Source organism: Propithecus coquereli, unplaced genomic scaffold, assembly GCF_000956105.1.
Source record: "Propithecus coquereli isolate 6110/MARCELLA unplaced genomic scaffold, Pcoq_1.0 Scaffold238, whole genome shotgun sequence".
Classification (NCBI taxonomy): Eukaryota; Metazoa; Chordata; class Mammalia; order Primates; family Indriidae; genus Propithecus; species Propithecus coquereli.
The window spans coordinates 4,423,600-4,441,808 of NW_012147930.1; the positions used below are offsets into that span (position 1 = coordinate 4,423,600).

The window sequence follows — 18,209 nt, forward strand, 5'->3', positions numbered from 1 at the left end:
AATCTAACTTTCCTCTTAAGTTGAGGATTTGAGACAGAGAGATTGGAGATATTTGTAAATGGAGGAAGGAGGTGAGTGGGGCTGGGATGGGTGTCGACTTTGGAGTCTTACTATGTCTTACGTGGGCTAAGGACACAAGGGTGGGGTGGGGCATCGCAGAGGATTAGGACCCGGGGTGCAGGGCTGGAGTCATCAGACCATCAGCTCACTGGGGATGACTTACCCTTCCACAGGCAGGGCAGACCTCCACAGGTGAACCTTGGTCTAACCTGTTCCTTCAAGACTGGGAGGCATGTCTAAAACATCACCACGATTTCCTAAGAGACTCCTTGCCAGCTCATTTGGAAGCTGGGAATTGGGGATTGGGTGGTGGTGACAGCCAACCTTTTCACATTCAGGCACCCTCCTCACTCACAGAACCAATTTTGAGGGGTATTTCTGTGTTTTAAGAAAATTATAAAAATAATGCATGTTTATGGCAAAGCTTCAAACAATAGAAGAGGGAAAATGTCCTTCACTTCTTTCCCCAGGGGACCACTGGTAACTGTGGGTTGTCCCCTTTTTGGCTTATTATAACCCCTTTTTATGTCAAAAATGTTTGGGGCCTCTGAGGTGAGACAGTTACGTGTGTTGAGTGAAACAACACGAGCGTGCAGAGTCTCACGGCACTAACAAGAGCCCTGTCCTGCCACTTTCTGCCCCCGGGGCTTGAGTCACAGGGCTTGGAGATGCGGACCCTGCAAACCGTTGTACTAGACGCGCTCGGTTTTCTGGTTGTCTTATTGGTCAACAGGAAATGTTGATTAGGTTGAGAGAGGAAGGAGAAGAGACTTAGTTATTTGCCTTTTTGTTTATGTCAGACTGTTTTCTAATCATTTTTCAAAATTCTGTTTTTAAAACGTGGAACAGAGATTCGATTGATCCAAGCTTTGGGCTGAGGGGCATTGCTACATGGAAGACAAACACCGGGTTTGGAACGCGATGCCCGGCCCTGTCATTCATGACGTGGGTTTACCTGAGTAAATCATCTAAGCTCTTTGAGCATCTGGACCTCAGCAGTAAAGCGCAGAGAACAATATACGTGCTGTTTAGCCCACAGAGAAAGCCCTGTGAGTTGGTGATGTGAAATGGGCTCGTAAACCGCTAATGACCACACACATCGCCCAGCGTGTCATCCACGTGGCCCTCGCGGAGGCGTATTTAATAATATCAAGGTGGCTTAATGACTGTGGCGTGGGCTCCCAGCGCAGAATCCAGGATGTCAACTCTTTCCTGTGTGTTGACGTAGTCCTGAGGAGAAACTCCTTGCGAAAAAAAGCCTCTTTTCCTTGCCCGCTAATTTGGGAGCTGGGGGTTGGGGATTGGGCTGCAACAGTCCCCAACTCCTTTGCTGCCATGTTAATCTTGTCACGACCACCGTCATATAAGTTACAAAGGTAAAGAAAGGCACTGTCCCAATTTTACAGACGAGGAAACGGAGGCTCAGAGAGGTTGCGTGGGACACCTCAGTAAATGGCCAGGTGTTCCTGTGTCTGCCCCAGATCCCTCCTGTGCCTGCTTCTGCTGTGCTGTGTAGGGAACCGGACACCCCCAGCACCCTGCCCCCTGGGTGCCAGACAGACTGGCCAGGGGCGGCGCTGGCAGAAGGCGGGAGGGCAGGAGCTGGGGAGGAGCAAGTCCTTCTCTTCCTGCACTTCAGCAGCGTCTCCTCTGCGGCTCAGCTCCTACCAGAAAGTGTCGTCTTCCACGGTCCCAGCCCCCACAGCATGACTGAGGCTTCTGCTGGGTGGTCCCATGCAAGTAGTGAGAGAATATCACCTCTTCCCACCTCCTCCCACCTTTGTCCCGCTAGCGCTAGGGATGGCAGCGTCTTTCTGCTGCTGTGAATCTGAGGTGACTCCCCATACGTTTTGTCTTCTCCGCTCTCCTGTCACCTCCACAACCAATTTCCTATGTTCAGTTCCCCCCGTTTGATATCGCTAAATTCATTTGTTTCCCTTATGGGGCTCTGACTGTCTGCAAAGTCTAGCTCTAAATCATCACACTATTAAAGTTCTGTTCATTCTTCCCGCCATGGTGACATTGCTGTGTTGTCATGGGTGAGAGTAATGCTTTGCTGCACGCTGCCTTCTTGTGTTCTTGACCAATATCTCATGATTTAGCATAAGTGGGACCTCTGGCATGCTATGGAGTTGCCAGTTGTTAACGCTTTACTGTAGCTCTTTGTTTCCACGTTCTCACGATCGCCTGTGCTTGCGTAGTGGCGACATGTGGGAGGCGACTCCTAGCATTCTGACCTTATCTTTATCCTGTTATTTTTGCTTAATTATCTCTAAAAGAACATCAACAAGGAAACAGAAAAAACAACGATTTTCCTCGACTGTGGAACAATAGACTACCTTTCCTTCCAGAAAGTTAATAAACTGTCAGCCTTTGGTCTGAAACCCTCCCTGGGAGTGTTACGTGTTGCCATTGTATCAGGTCTCCGCGGAGGTTTAAAAATCAACTCAGCTCCTTGCTTCGCTTGCCCTACTTTGTGCATATCTCTTGATACCATCTGAACTATGACTCCAGCTTTAGAAGATACTGTCTTCCCTTTAGACCCAGGTCGGAGAAAGCTGCTGCACAGCAGGGGACGTGGACTAGGGGTGCGTAGGTTTTATTCCACGTGGGGTAACAGAGTTGTCTGTCTCCACGGAATCTCGTGGGTGGGGACTAATACTCTACGTTAACTGCAGACAGCAAACTTTCTTGGCATCTTTGCATCTTGCAGGCAGGTAAACACATTGTAGGCCCTTCGGCTTCCTGAAAACACCTTTAAATTGTGAGCAGTCTATTGGATATTGTGACTCATTTGCTGTACAAAGAAAGAGAGGAAATGTCAACATAAAGGCAAGAAGAGGGTGTGCGACGAGAGGAGAAGGGGGCAGGAGGGATGCAGAGGCTCGGGGCTCAGGGCGCGGCAGGTCTGGTGGGGCAGGCAGAGACGCAAGTTCCCTCAGGGGCGAGAGCACAGAGGGCAGAAGCGCAGGACTGGTTTGGGGAAACAGTGAATAGTCCAGTCTGGCCAAAGCCTGGTGGACAAGTTTGCATTTGATTTAGCAGATCTGTGGGGGCCATGGCACGAATGCATGAAAAACGAGGCCTAACATTTATTTATTTATTTTTGAGACAGGATTTGCTCTGTCACCCAGGCTAGAGTGCAGTGGCATCATCACAGCTCACTGTAACCTCAAACTCCTGGGTTCAAGAGACCCTCCAGCCTCAGCCTCCTGAGTAGCTGGGAGAGACAGTTGTGTGTACAATTAAGCCAATGAACCTAGTGGTTACTCTTTCAAAATTCTGTGTGTTTTATGCACCATTTACATAACCTACTTGCAAATAATGCCAGTCAGTGACTCTGGGAGCTTGGCCACTGTGGGACAGGCTATCAAAGATCAGGGACAGTCACTGGGTCCCAGCCATTCTGCCCCATTGCAGTTCTCAGAGCAACTCGATGTGGTCCAGAGGGAAGAGGCTTCCGCCAAAGCCTCGCCTGCTTTCTCTGCACGGGGACTGTGCCAAAATCCTGGTTCAAGGATCATTGGGGAAGGCAGCAGGACATGACTCTCGGTGGTCCCACACTGACAGTCACTGAGACTCCGTGTTGGCCAAATACTAACACCCCTCTCCCCCAGATTTCTGGTCATCTTTTCTTAACAGGAAAGATAAATTAATTGGAAGTTTTGGTGTTTGAAGTGTGCTTCGGATGAATCTGTAAGGCTGCTTTTCAAGGTCCTCCAGGCCCACCGTGTCCTGCTTTGGTGTAGTCATTCCCCCGTGTTGTGAAACCAGCCCCCTCAGTCCAGCGAGACTCAGCGTCGTCCCACCAGCGCCTCCGACAACGGGCTACCCCATAGGACCCTGCTCATGGGGCCAGAGACACTGCTTAGCTTTGCAAAAAGCAGCACAAACTGGCCAAGCGATTCCATGGCCATGTTCTACACCAACTCTCCCCAGAGAGCTCCTCCCAGCTCTCCCAGAGACCCCCCAGTTACCCTCCTCGACCTCCGTTCACGGAGCACCATGCTTACCCCACATTGCCTGCTAGAGCGCCACGAGAAGAGCGAGAAAGACGGAGAGAAACTGCATGGTGCAAGGGAACCTCTGAGGATGCCGGGAGAGTGGAGTCAGAGACGTGTTGTCTCCAGTGCTGGGCACTTAGGCGGCACCTACTGTGTGCAGTGCTGGAAGACAGGGAAAGAGATCACCGACGCTGGAAGGGAATAGACCACTGGGTTTGCTGAATGCGCAGTCATATTACGTTCAGGCCAGAGCTTGGCGGGCGGACTCTTTCCCTTGTGGATACAATCGAGTCGACTCCTGCCAGAAAAAAGAAAGAGTTTCCTGAATTAATGCAGCTTTTTTTGTTTTTTCTCTCTCTATATATTTTTTCGTCTATTCCCTGTATTTCTTTGGGGACTTAGAGGACCTTGAAGATATCAAGGAAACACCTGGATAATTTAGAATGCATAATTTCAAGATGAAAAAGACATACATCCAGCTCTACAAATCAATTCTTTGTTTCACTGTTCCGTGGATGGCCAGGCTGTGTGGCCAGAGTTAAAGGCAGGTCGGTGTCATGATTCGTGGTCACTGAGAACAGGCCATGTGCACCGGGCGCCAGAGCTGCTGCCTTTACTTACAGCAAGAGAGGAGAGAGATAGTGCCAAGAGGCAGCCCCTTACAATGCATTCGTCCCCCAGGGCCCGTGGTCCCCTCCTTGGTGGTCACCAGCGATGTTACTGCGAACACCCACTTCCTGCTGCAGTGGAAGGAGCAGAGCCCTCCCGGGTGGGGTCCGCAGTGCAGGAAGCTGGGGGCTTGCCTGAGGGCCGCGGGGACGAGTGCTGGAGCACGCAGAGGAGCACACACTGAGTCTGAACGGGGACGGGTGTTCCCAACCAGGAGATGCGCCCTGCGCGGGCCGCGTGGCTCCCACCTGGGCAGAGAAGCGCTGGCCCCAGGCCCAGGCTCACGCGGAACAGCGCACGCACCTGCCTTTCCCGCACTTCCCTAGCCACGTGCTTCACCTTAATGTGGCAGAAGCAGCCGGAGCAGCTCTCTCCCAATTGTGCTTCCGTGTTCCCGTCTCTGCCTCAAGTTTTTATTATTCCCACCTGTTCTTGGCTTTTCCCCTCTCATTTCGGAGGGAACTCTCCTTCCCCGGCTCCTTCTCCCCGTGCGTGGGAGCGCAGCGCGGCACACCCTGCGGCCCTACTGCCCCCCTGGTCCTCCGGCATCGCTCTCACGCTCAAGAATTTAACACTATCGTAACGACGGTAATGATGATGATGACGGTTATCTTCCTCCTCTCCCTCATTGTCATCACAGCTGACATTTGTTGAGCACACACTATGCCCTGGACACTGTGCTGAGCAATTTATATGCATTTATTTCATTCGAATCATGCAATCATTCAATCATGTTGATACACTTTTCTGCACGTCACAGAGGAGGAAACAGACTGAGAGGCTGGATAAGGCACCCAGGCTCCTAACTCCACACTGAATTCTTACTCCCGGGTCTCTTCCTGCTGCACACGACCCTCGTACGCGGTTATCTGCGCCTCTATGCAGATGGCTTCCATCTTCCTCTCTAGTCTCGACCACTTGCCCAATTTTCCTGACCGATCTGTGTGTTCACTTGAAGACATCATCATCTTGATAACTCCTTGCGCCTCACCCTCACCCCAGCTTGTATTCAAGTCTTCCCCCTTTCTATAAGTATCACTTCCACTTCCCAAACTGCTTGGCAACAGAAGCTGGAAAGCAGCTTCTTTCTCACTCTTCTCTTTTCCTAATTGCTCAGATGCAGTCACTCGCTGCGTCCAGCCAATTATTCCCACACAGCGGTTTGCACAGTCGGCAGCCCACACACCAGCTCCTCCTGGTCCCGAGCACCCCAGTGGAAAGTGACCCCGCCCTACATGGCAACTGTGCAGAGCGTGTTCGCACCACGTGCTCGGAGCATTTGCCAAATTCCATGACGAATGCCGTGTACCGTCTGTGTACGTTTCTTACCATCTTTAATAGATGGTGTCTTTTCATTTGTGCCTTTATGTTAATGAGAAAGTAGATACTCAAGCCCTATGTTGCTTTTCACCCTTTGAATAATAGGAAATATTTTCAAACTAGGATGTTCAGGACAAATGTCACAGAGAAGAAATCATTCCAGAAGATCAAGGAAGGGGAGAGAGCATCGGCAGGTAATGCAAAGGCAATAAAGGATTTATAATAGGAGAACAATGTGAATGAATTTATGTTTTAACAAAAAATTCACAGTGGACACTATATAGGGGATGGATTAGAGGCTCGGGAGACTAAAGGCTGAGAGACTAAGAGAGAATGCAGGGCTGCTGTGTTTCTGGGGCGATAAGAGGCCAAGTCGGACGGGAGGGTGAGAGCCACGGAGTGAGCATGAGAGAAGGATCTAGGGGAGGACGCAGGCCAGGCAGCCGCCGGTGTTCCACTCAGGGGACAGGCAGACGGCGATCTCGCTAATGAGGATAATAAAAGCGGTGATGCCAGTGGGAGCTCAGGGAGACATGATCCAGGGAGAGAGAGAAACAGGCTTAAGATATGACACTTTTTTAACGGCTCAAACTAGTTTAGGAATTTGAAGGCTTAGCAGCCGTGGGGAGCTGCACGCCTTTCCTGAACTTTCTAGAATCACACCCAAAAAGGTGGGCGCTGACTCTCCTGACTCCGAAGGGCAAAATCAAGAAGGGGATAAGTATGTAAAAAATCATATAAGGCTGCTCTAAAGACATTTCCTACCCACTTGCCAGCGATATTTTCATTCCAGGTAGAATGAAGCGCACAGTGATGCCTTCCAGTTCACACTGAGGCTCTAATCAGATCCTAAAGTTCCGTGCCCTGTCGGGTGAAAACTTACCATGCAGAAATCTTGCCACCAGCCCGCACAGTCTGCTGGCTGCATCCGTGGGCAGGGCTTTCAGGCCACAGGTGGCTCTTACAAAACAATCATGAGGTCAACTCATCAATGGGCTGGGAGCTGGGGTGGGAAGGTGATGTATCCAAGGGCAAGAAGTGAGACCCCAGGGAAACCTTTTTTTTTTTAAACAGGGCTTCTGCCACTATCGTTTAATCAGAACTGGTCACTGAAATGAACCTGTTGGCTGATGCTGCCATAGGCAATGGGAATTTTACCCATAGTGGCTGGCATCCATGGAGACGATATTGCATACACAGCACTGTTGTTGATGTTTTAATGCACTTTTTCTGACAAAAATAGCGTGAGGTCAGTATTAGAATTTGCATTTTAAGAATAAGGAAAATGAAGCTAAGAGAAGTGCCCACCACTCACTCTCTCGCTTGCTCTGAGGGAAGCCAGCGCCATGGAGGGGGCTGCTCTACGGAGAGGCCCACGCAGCAAGGAACTGAGGCGGTCTCTGGCTGACAGCTAGTGAGGAGCCAGGACTCTCGATCTAACAGCCCGTGGGGAACTGACTTTTGCCAAGAACCATGTGAGTGAGCTCCGGGCGGTGGGTCCTTCCCCGTGGAGCCTTCAGATGAAACTGCAGCCCCGGCTCCTTTACTCCCTCACTGGGCTGGGCTCTAGGAGCCACTTGAACAATGCTTGGTCTTTTTTTGAGATCTTCCCTAGAGCAGAGAAAATGTGTTCTTTTACCATCTCATTGTGTCTTGGGTCCAGGACACTGGCCACTTTCTGGCTCCAGGTGCCCTTTGCACAATGCTCCTGTGTCTAGGATCCAAAACAAGTTCTGCGACGTGGATTTTGGGGAAATCCTAGCTCAGAGCCTGGGCAGGATGCACATTTGGTTTGCTGCACCCTTACGTTCTCCCCTCTCTCTGCCCCACAGCTACAACCCCTCTTATGCCTCCCTCCATCTTTACAGAAAACCACACACTCACTTCTGTACACACTAGACACACACACACACACACGCACAAAAGCACATACAGACACATTAGTTTCATACCACTGTGGTCAGAAAAACATACTTGGTATAATTTCAGTCTTTTTAAGTTTGTTGATTTTTTTTGCCTAACATATGATCTATCCTGGAGAATATTCCGTGTGCACTCGAGAAGAATGTGTACCGTGCTGCTCTTGGATGGGATATCAGAATATACCTGTTAGGTCCATTTGGTCTACGGTGTTGTTCACGTCCACTGTTTGCTTATTGATTTTATTTCTGTGTGATCTACCCAGAGTTGAAAGTAGGGTATTGAATTCTCTTACTGTTATTGAACTGTTATCTGTTTTTTCTTCCAGTTCTGCTAATATTTGCTTTACAGATTTACAATCGTTTTATTCTCTTGATCAATTGACTGCTTTTATCATTATGTAATAAGCTTATTTGTCTCTTGTTGCAGTTGTTGACTTAATATCTATTTGGTTACCATCTGCATGGGGTGTCTTTTCCCACCCCTTCATGTTCAGCCGGCGTGAGTCCTCGTATCTAAAGTGAGTCTCTTGTAGGCAACATATAGTTGGATCCTGCTTTTTAAAAATCCATTAAGCTGTTCTACATCTTTTGATTGGAAAATTTAATCCATTTACACTCAAGGTAATTATTGATAGATAAGGACTTACTATTGCCATGCTGTGAATTGTTTTCTTACTGTTTGTAGCTCCCTTGTTTATAAAGTCAACGTACTATTTTTTCTCTTTCTAAAGTTCAGATCTCAGAGCACATTTAAGAATATCACATCATTGACTAGTTGCTTGCTAATTCAATCTCAAAACTGTCCGTCTCCTTTAAGTCAGGCTGTGTGTACCTCACGCCACCCTGTGCAGCAGCAAGCCAAAAATGTGTCAGTTCTTCTAAAAAATATACTGAAATCTCCTCACCTATTTTGTTCAGGCAGAAATATCTGGGAGTTTCTGAAATCAATCCCCTCAATCCCCTCTTCTCAGGCTCTGTCCTCTCTCACAGGCAGGGGTATGTTGGAATTCCCTGGGATTTCTCCATATTTGGGGGACAACATCTTCCAAAGGGAAAAGAATTTTTCACTAAGAGATCTATCTTTATTTCTATACGGGCCCTTCAGCCAAATAAATAAGAGAGCTGTGTCTTTCCCTAACCTGCATTTTATTTGCTCTTGTCTGAAGATCTCAACTTCTCCCCACCCTTCCTCACCTTTTCCAGGAAGTCAAAGCCATTTAATTGGCTCTAACTGGAAGAATCCAGCTTCGACACCTCCCAAGGTACAAAGAGAGGGTGACGGGTGCCTGAATTATCCCAGCAGGCGTGAGGTGGACCAGGAAAGAAACCAAATGCAAACTTCTCTGAACAATGAGTTTCTAACTCTTGGGTAAGTGAGAAGCTTCTTAGTAATCAGGGAAATATTTACTTCCTTGGGTTAGGACTGGACAGTCCTCAAAGCCTAACACCTGTCCCAGGGAGTGGTATGGATGTTCCACCTCACAGGTGCGCGAGCCCATGAAACAGGCTCGTCCGCACTTACCCTGGTGAGCGTGCGTGGAGGGGGCCTGGGGGCTGCACCCGAGCCCTCCCTGGACGAGGGGCTTCGGAGAGCCCAGCCCCTCCAACCTGGTGTTCTCTGAAGCTTGGGCATCACCAGACACCAGGACCATCCTGCCGCTGCCCCCGGCAGCCGCTCCAGCCCGTTCAGTTGAATAGAAAGAGGAGCTGGACCAACACAGCGGTGTCCTCACTGCAGTCTGGGCGTCCCAAGAATGGAGGGGAGACGGAGGGTGGATGAGGGAGGACAACCCAGAGCAGACTCGAGGCCACTGGGGAAAGATTGGCTTTTTAAACAGCCTCAGCAAAGACACTTTCCTTTTGGAATCCCTAGAAAGCATACATTTGCCGGACTTTAAATTTTCACCCTTCTCTGATGAAATCTCCAGAAACTTCAGTAAAATGTGCTGTTTGTCCTGGACAGGACTATGCGGGTGTGTGAGGGAGTTTGAAGGAGCTGTGGCGGGGGAGGGTCATTGCGGTCCATGCAACCCTCACTGTGTGCTCCTGGGGAGGGGACACCACCCGTGGCACGGAGGTGACCATAGCACAGCCCTGGTGCGGGGGAAGCGTGGGACCCTGGGGAGGACGCAGGAGCCGAGCACACCGTCCAGGAGGAGCCAGGACTCTGCCCCTCGGGTGACAGGTCTCAGCTCTGGGTGCGTGGAAGTTGTAGTCAGGCGTCTTAGCAAAAACAGCCAAGGATCCACCCAGACGGGGAAGCCAGGTCCCTGCTTCCTTGGCATAAAATGTAGCTTTTAAAAGCTGCAAGGATGGGACTGAGAACCACAGGATTGGAGGAAGACGATTCCTTCAGGGTGAGGACACTCCGCTGGCTCAGAGACGCAAACCCTGCCTGGTGGCTGGTCACCGTCTCTGCACCCCGAGCTCCTCCCTGCAACCACACGGTGACAACAGCAAAGTGAAATGTGAAGCTTTTCTAGTTCCTTTGGCTGCGCTCCCCGTGATGTGGGCCACACCCGGCGTCAGACACTCGGTCCTGTGAGTCACCCTGACGCTGCCATCAGCTGCTCCTGGGGCGGGATTCCAGGGAGCCCAGCGGCTTCCCAGTGCTGCGAAAGGACCCGGCGCTGCTCTGTCTCACGGCGGGAATTCGCGTTCCTGGTGCCTGCATTGCCCTTGCTGTAATTGCAGTCACGCTGGAGTCTGCGGGGCTTTCCTCTCCTGGAGGGAGGACACGTGAGTCTTGTGGAAGGAATCGGATAGGGAGACACCACCTCTGGAGAGGAAGAGGATGGAGAAGCTCGGTGAGGCAGAAACCCTCCCTTCTCAGCGGTAGCGTTTTCCCTGTTGCCAGGGACTGGCTGACACCCTGGGGAGTCTGAGGGTCCCGTTGCTTGCTGGCTGCTAGCTGGAGCCCCCCCTGCTGCCCACCTCCCGGTCTCACAGCCCACGCTTCCCCCCACAGGTGCGCCCACCCCTGCTCTGCGCACTGAGCCAACCGCCGTGGGGCAGCGAGGACAGAGACCCTTTGGCCCTCCCCACATTTGGGGGATCTGGACTAGGTCACCCTTCCTGATGCAGCCACCGGGCTCGTTCTTAATTTCCCTCCTTTGTGTCTTCCTTCCTCCCCCACTTTCTTCCTTCTTGCCACAAATATAGACTCAGAGCTAAAGGTTCAAGGAAAATTGGTGCCCAGGGTGCAGGCTCTGGGCGGTGCCAGAGTGTGAGGACCGCAGACAGGGCTAGGCAGCCACAGGGTGACAGATGCCAGCTCCAGGTGGGGCTGGCTGTGAAGAAGGCACAGGAGGGCTAGAGCCACCTGCCAGCCTCAGCGTCACTTCGGGAGAAAGTGCAGCCAACGCTGAGACTGGGAGGGGGAGGAGGGGAACGTGGGCAACATGCCCGGGACAGGACAGAAGGTACAACATCTGGGAAGCAGATGAGCAGGTGAGTTCAGGAATGTAACGCTCTTTGGCCGGTTGCAGATTAACAAGGTAACAGTTTTGCTGGGAGCTTAGCAGGGGCTTCCCTGCGAGGGTCTTGGAGGTGTTGTCGGGGGGTTTGGGGCAGTGAGGTGGTCCGATCGGGCTCCAGGACGCTGAGCCCGGCTGCTGGGGAGGGTGGAGCCCAAGCCCAGCATCAGGGAGACTCCTGCCTCTCGGCATCCCCCAGCCCTGGTTTTGCGCTTAGGCCAAAGCTGGCTGCTGAACCCCTGCCGGGGGCCGGGGCTCGGCTCTGTACTCCAGGACCCCACGTCCCACCGGCTCTGGCAGCCAGCACCGACCCCACGGCGCCGAGCCGGCCTCATCCAGGGAAGGGGTCCCTCTTACTCTACCGCGCAGCCGCGCTGTGTGGCGGGGGCCCGCGGCTCTCACGCCTGAGCCGACGCCTCTCCACCCGCGGCCTGTGTCGGGGAGACGCACGACTCGGGAGTCCCGAGGTCTGAGAAGGCAGCAATTCAAGGCCTCGATCGCGGGCTTAAACCAGAATGTCCGTGCCTCCAGCTCCTTCTAGGTTTTAAGTAAAGAAATAAAACGACAGGTTCAAGCCTGTCCTCGGAATGTCACACAGCAGCAGCAGAAGCCTACCCGTGCCCACGTGGAACCAAGGGGTGGAGACTTTTGAAGGTACAAACGTCACTCCTCAGCTGCTCCCGAGCCCAGGGCTCTGACACGGGCAAGGTCGTGGCTTCCGGGTCCGACTTATCGGACCCCTGTCCGCCTCCCTCCTGCAGGACCGGCGGGGCTCCCGTCCCTCGGTGTTAGGGCAGCTCTTAAATGCCCTCAGGTGGCTTTCCAGGGCACCGTAGCAGCAAAAGCCCATAATTCATTTCCTGCCTTGCCCCAATCCAGGAATATGTGAGACTTGGCAGAAACTCCAAATTCCTTTCACATATTTCCAGGGAAAGCAGGAGAAGAACAGGCAGGTTCCCGCCCCTTTCTGCCACTCTGTTAGCTGCCTTGGGCGGGTTTCTCAACTCGGGTAAGTTTCCACTTCCTTGCCTCTAAAATGTAGACAACAATACACACCTCACTGCAGACCACGTGTATAACGTGAAAAGCAATTTGTAATGCGTGGTCTTGTGACCCTGTGAACACGGCGACCCTCACAGTCACTGTTTATTAGGAAATGGGGAGCTAGCAGGGACACTGTGAGGGAACACCTCACCTCCGATATTTTATGGGGCAGGAAAATCGGGCCAGGCTGGGCCATCTGAGTCCACCGTTGACTTGCCACGTGACCGCAGGCAAACCTCTTGAACCTTAAGAAAGAGGTAGTAAAAGTCTCCGCTGACTCCCTGGCAGACGCGAGCAGAGCTTCCTTACGTAGAAGCTGTGTGGCTCGGGGTGAGTGACCTCACATCTCTGAGCCGTAGGTGTCCACCTGTGCTCTGGGCGTATTCATGCCATTCCGTAGATGAGCTGAGATAAATGCACGGGGAATGCTGAGCACAAAGGCCGGAGTGCGGACAGCATTCAGTAGGCACCAGGTAGCTGGCAGAGGTGGAGGTGCTGGCATAGCTTCGGAGCATGCCCAGGCCCCTGGGAGCCTAGCGCCTGAATTCTTCCGCACCTGGGTGCTGGGCAGACCTAGTCTGAGCTCTGCCTCACCTGGGCCCTATGCTGTGCCTGTGATCTTAGACCACCCCAGGGGCCCCTCTGGGTAGCCACGGGGACCACCAAGCCCGCACTGGCCCGTCCATGGGGCAGGCGACTCCTCTGTGTGCATCCTCAGAACACCCAGCTGGCACTGGCATGTGCTTCCCTGCAGGTGACACCTGTGACGGAGCCTCCAGTGGAGTCCCCTGTAGAGTAGCCTGGGGGTGACCGAACGCACACTCAGCGCCCCTCGGGCAGGAGCCCTGGCGGCAGCGCGTTGCTCTGGCCTCTGGCCGCCCTGAGGACTTCCCGCCTGCGGCAGAAGCTGCCTCTCTCTAGAGTGAGGGAGGCAGCCGAGGACCACGAGTGGGGCTCTGAGCATCCAGGGGTCTCAGTGTCCTTGGGTGAGCAGTAAATGATCACGGTAAACTAGGTTCTTTCCAAGAAGATGGCGTTATTTGTGTTATGGGGACAGGGATTCCGAAGGCAATTCCAAAAGAGGAATTTTAATATTTTGAGCTATTGCCGCATTATTATTCAAGCACGTGGGCTGTGGTCCCCCAAGAGGAACATACTTCAAAGGCTTTTCTTGTTTGTTTTGTTAAAATCCCACCTCATCCCTGCCTTGCTGCAGTTCCTCCGCACAGAGAGTCCGTTTCTGACGGTGGGTGATCACCTGGCAGAGCTGTGCTGGCCGACTGCGCCCAGGGGTGAGGGTGAGGCCAGGGCTTGGCCTGGGGGCGTTTCTGATGGGGTTAGCATGCTGCCTCCCCCACAGTGCACATGCGGTGGGACCAGGTAGCAATAAGTCACCTTCAGAGACAGGTGGTACACAAGACCTTGCCTTTCCGTACGGCCTGTCTGCAGTCAAGGATTCCAAGCGGTGGGGAGGACGGGCCTGGCTGCCACGTCTGAAGAGCCCCGAGGAATTCTAAAAGCCTGTGGATGCTGAGCTTGTTGGTGGAGACTGGTCATGCACGGGGGGGTTTAAAAATCTCTTCAGGCCACAGTCGTATAGCTGGCGCCTTGTGTGAATGCGCACACGTGTATGCACGTGTGTGTTTTGATCACTACATTACTCCCCCCGTATGGTGTTCACATGCAGTAGGTGCTATTTCCACACTGAGAAACAATCTCGAATCACTTCTGCTGTGTCGTATTTGAATCAAGAAGATTCAACATTAGATAATAAAACGAATCACCCATACGGTGCTGAAGTTGTCTCAGGCAAGGACAGGGCAGGGCCAGCAAATCCCCAGGTTGACAACAGACCCAGGGCGGGGGAGGGCGGGATGGAGAACACAGACACCGCCTTCTGTGTGTCTGCCTGCTTAGGATCATGCCTGAGCCTCTCACGTAACTCCCCGGGCACAGAGTCCACGGGGCACACCAAGGGACAAGCCAGGGTTAGGTAGAGCCCATGGAGCCCACTCTGGGGCCTCTGCTCTTCTGCCGGGAGCTGCCTCCTGGCCGCCCAGGTGCCCGGCGCTCGGCCACCCTGGGCCACAACTCCAGAAGGCGGGCGGCAGATGCAGCCAGCCTCGACTTACACCATCCACAGCTCTGTCTGGGCAGCTGGCCCGGCCCTGCTCTCAGATGAGAGATGCACAGTGATGCTTTAATAAGTATCCTCATCAGTTCAGCCTGAATTCAGCTGGTTTCCACAAACCTATAGTGAGTGGTTACTCGGTGCAGGGCAGGGAGGGATGGGACACCGTGTCAGTGCCGAGGAATCCAGGCCAGAAGTGGTAATTCAGGCTTGGCCCTGGCTCCAGCGGCTACTTTCCTTGGCCAGTTGGACGGGCTTCCAACCGGCTTCCAACCGGCTTCCCACCTGGTGGCAGGAGGAAGCCGCGGGCATTGACGGCGGCGGCGCGCCCTCTCGTGGTCAGTGTTGGTATTGACGGACGGCCCGCTTGCTCAAGGTAGTTCCAGGCTTTGAAAAATAAATAGCATTTCAGAGAAACTTCACATTGGAGGAAGATAACATTTTTCACAACGGAGGCCATACCAGGCCCAGTTTCCCCCTTAAAAATGTTAAACAACGCAGCTTAAGGCCCCCTGAAAATCCCCTGCTGGCCAGTCCGGGGCTCTGCCAAGGGTTCCTTAAGAGATCCCCACGTGACACCTGGCGGAGAGCTCAGGTGAGGCGCTGATTCCGCACCCACGGGCTCGCTGAGATCTCACAGCGCTCCCTTATCGGATTTCCGAGCAGCGCGAGGCCAGGAGGAGGGGCCGCTGCCAATGGCGCCTGCCCCGAGGAAAAGAGGGACGCGGCCTCCGGCCCCTGTGCCCTGGGCACGGCCAGCGCCCTTCCAGGCAGGTGCTAACTCCGGCCAGGTTCGGAGCAGGTGCTCTACCCCTGGGGGCACGAGAGCGGGCTCTACAGCGCTGCCTGTGCTGGAGAGACGTCCCCTCTGTGCAATCCCAGGGGTCTGTCTGATTATATTTAGAAAATAAAAAACTGGAGGGGGTTTCGAAAAGGCTGGGGCGAGGCAAAGGCATCATGCCGAATATTCACTGCAACCTCAGCTGGGACTCGAAGACAGGAAACCCGATGTCTGTATTCTAGGTGACTCTTAAAGTAGGTTCGGCTTATTCACGAGCAAACTGGATTCAGGCAGTAAACAGAAATATGAAAACAAAGTATCTTATCGAGCCATCTGTTATTCAGAAAAAGCTTGGCACGTCATCTCTTCTATGTCAGCACATTTACTTTTATTATTTTTTACATTTCTTATCTGTAATTAATAGCCACTAGGCTTGGAATGACTGGCTCAACAAACTCGAGCACGATCCCGAGAAAAGTAAGGAGTGAAGGGTGTTGCGCACTAAGGAATCTTCACGACCAAGGGCCCTACCTTGCTTCAGTTGCTCAGGAAGATGCTCTTTAGGGGGTATGTGATTAGGCGCGCCGGGATCCCACTTAGGAATTGTGCGCTTAACCTTACGGTTTTCATTTTCCTTCCATCCCTAAAATAGACCTGTTCACACCTTATCACACACTCCGTAAGACTGTGTGATTAATCAGCTGAGATAATCTAAGAGTAAATGTTTGATAACAATACAACCCTATCAAAACGTGACCTGTTGGTGTCATTCCTTGAGGAGGCTACGGAAGAGGGATCAGGGTCGTCACAGTCTGGGTCAATAAGCAGGAGAAGACGAGTGTTGGGTGTGACAAGACGTCACTGGGTAAAAAGAGACTTGCAGAGCAGGTGCACTTCCATCCCTCTGAAACTAAGTTTATAGCTCAGTTTCCAGTCTATCACCATTTCTGGATAGGTAAGAGATACTCCCTGGAATCGGAAAAGAAAGTGGAATATTACAAAATTCTGGGAAGCCTTAAAAAAAAAAACCCAGAAAATGGCAAGGAAAAGAAGCTTTTAAGAAAATTCTTTCATCAGACTTTGATCTTGGGTGCTGGATTCATTCAACAAACATTTATTGAGCGCCGACGATAGCCACACATTTCCTTAAGCCAGTCCTTGGAATACTTCAAATCTCTGCCTTCCAGGAGCTTACATTTTAGATCCCAGGTCTGCCATCCTTCTCCGCTGTCTCTTCTTCTCCTTCCTCCTTATTTGGTATGCAACACCTATTCCAAGGATCGGAGCAAATGTCACCCTTTTTCTCACCAGCATGGCAGAAAAAAAGCCTGCAGGTCCCATGTTGCATAAGGCAGATAGTATTTCTAATTCCAGGTGGAATGTCCCCTACGATACAACAGAACAGAGTTGATCTTTAATTCACAGAATGCAGAAAATAAAGAAGGACCCCGGCCTACAGCCCGACCCCAAATGTTTATTATCTTCTTACAAAGCTAAGTACCTTTGGACAAGTCCAAATTTAACTGAGCTTTAGTTTCTTAGCTTTAAAATACAAACAATAATTTCTACGTCGAAACATTGCCGGGAGGACCCCGTGATGTGCTGCACGGGAGATCACCTGGCTGTGCAGGCCCTGAGCCGCCCATTCAGGCCGAGCTCTGATGTCAGCTTCTCGAGCTTTGTGGCAAGAGATGTGCTTTAAGGGAAAGCAGTGGGAGTTTTGGAAACCAGAATGGAACGATGGGGGTGGGTCTTTGTCTCTAGGAAAATTGGAAATAGCTCTGATTCTCAGTTTATGGCCCAATCTTTAATTTTATGCCCTACAACGAAAAAGGAGACAATAAAAGCCCTCTCCCCACCAGGACCTGTGTGCTTGTAAATCAGATATGACCACAACCACCTAAAGTTCCCACAAGGAAAGCACTCTGGGCAAGAGATGGTTGAAAGAAAGGTCTTACTGATGTCAGATCTGCAAATGCCACGTATCACAACTTCAAAAACAACAACAAAACTGTGTTGGTCTTGAGTGATGATAAAGAAAATCTTGCACAATAGCCCAGCTCCAAAAGGGGCCCACGCCATGATCCTGTGTCATTTCATCCTTTGCCTTGTCCCCTTGGAGGGGACGGCAAAACGAGCAGGTGGGTCCACCTTTGCTTTAGTAAAGAAAGAGGAGCTGCCAGCCTAGGCGTTTGGAGATCTGGGTTCTAGCCTTATTTCTTCCCATAACTCATTATCTCTCCTTGGATAATTTAACTGGTTACACCTCAGTTTTCTCATCTGTGAAATAGGTCACCTGTGCAAGGTGGGGAAATATTAAAAGTGTGGACATCTACTATGATTGTAATTCCCTATTGTCTGGCAGTGAATCAGCACTTTCTCTGGACTGCGGTTTTCCTCTTCTGGAGTGTGGGCTGCCATGGAAGATCTCTGATTCCCGTCCAGCTCTGACGCTTGTGTGGCTGTAACTTCCTTCTGGAAACTTCTCCCAGACCGCAGAGTGCAGTGAATGCTTCTGATGCGTATCAAAGACGCCCCTTTGACTTATGTTAAGATTCTTACGACCCTCATTTAGCTTTTACAGACTCTTCATGGGGGAGATCAAAATGGCCCAGGGCCGAGGCCCAGCGAGGCCACCTGTGCCCACCAACAACACACAGACACAGTCGCACTCTGTCCACGCACTGACACACACATGAGCGGGGTTCCTGCACCGCCCTCCCCGGGGCCAATCAAGAGACATTTACCTGAGTTGGTTTGGACCATACAGAAGAGAACAGCAAAAACAAAGAGGACCTTCAT

At 51.8% G+C, this 18,209-nt stretch overlaps 1 protein-coding gene across 1 annotated transcript; it reads right to left on the reverse strand.

Annotated features, from left to right (window-relative positions):
• Window positions 1-16,512: 16,512 nt before the first annotated feature.
• Window positions 16,513-18,209, reverse strand: LOC105811635 (sperm-associated antigen 11-like). Its single transcript, XM_012645888.1, has 2 exons — window positions 18,155-18,209; window positions 16,513-16,793 (listed from the first exon to the last, which is right to left on the reverse strand). Exons 1-2 carry the CDS (start codon window positions 18,207-18,209, stop codon window positions 16,606-16,608), a joined length of 243 nt encoding a protein of 80 aa, XP_012501342.1. The 3' UTR covers window positions 16,513-16,605.

Coding starts and splice junctions, on each gene's coding strand:
- LOC105811635 (XM_012645888.1), bottom strand. CDS start 18,209: ATGAAGGTCCTCTTTGTTTTTGCTGTTCTCTTCTGTATGGTCCAAACC. Junction 16,794..18,154: donor TATGGTCCAAACCAACTCAG/GTAAATGTCTCT, acceptor GTTGTATCGTAG/GGGACATTCCACCTGGAATT.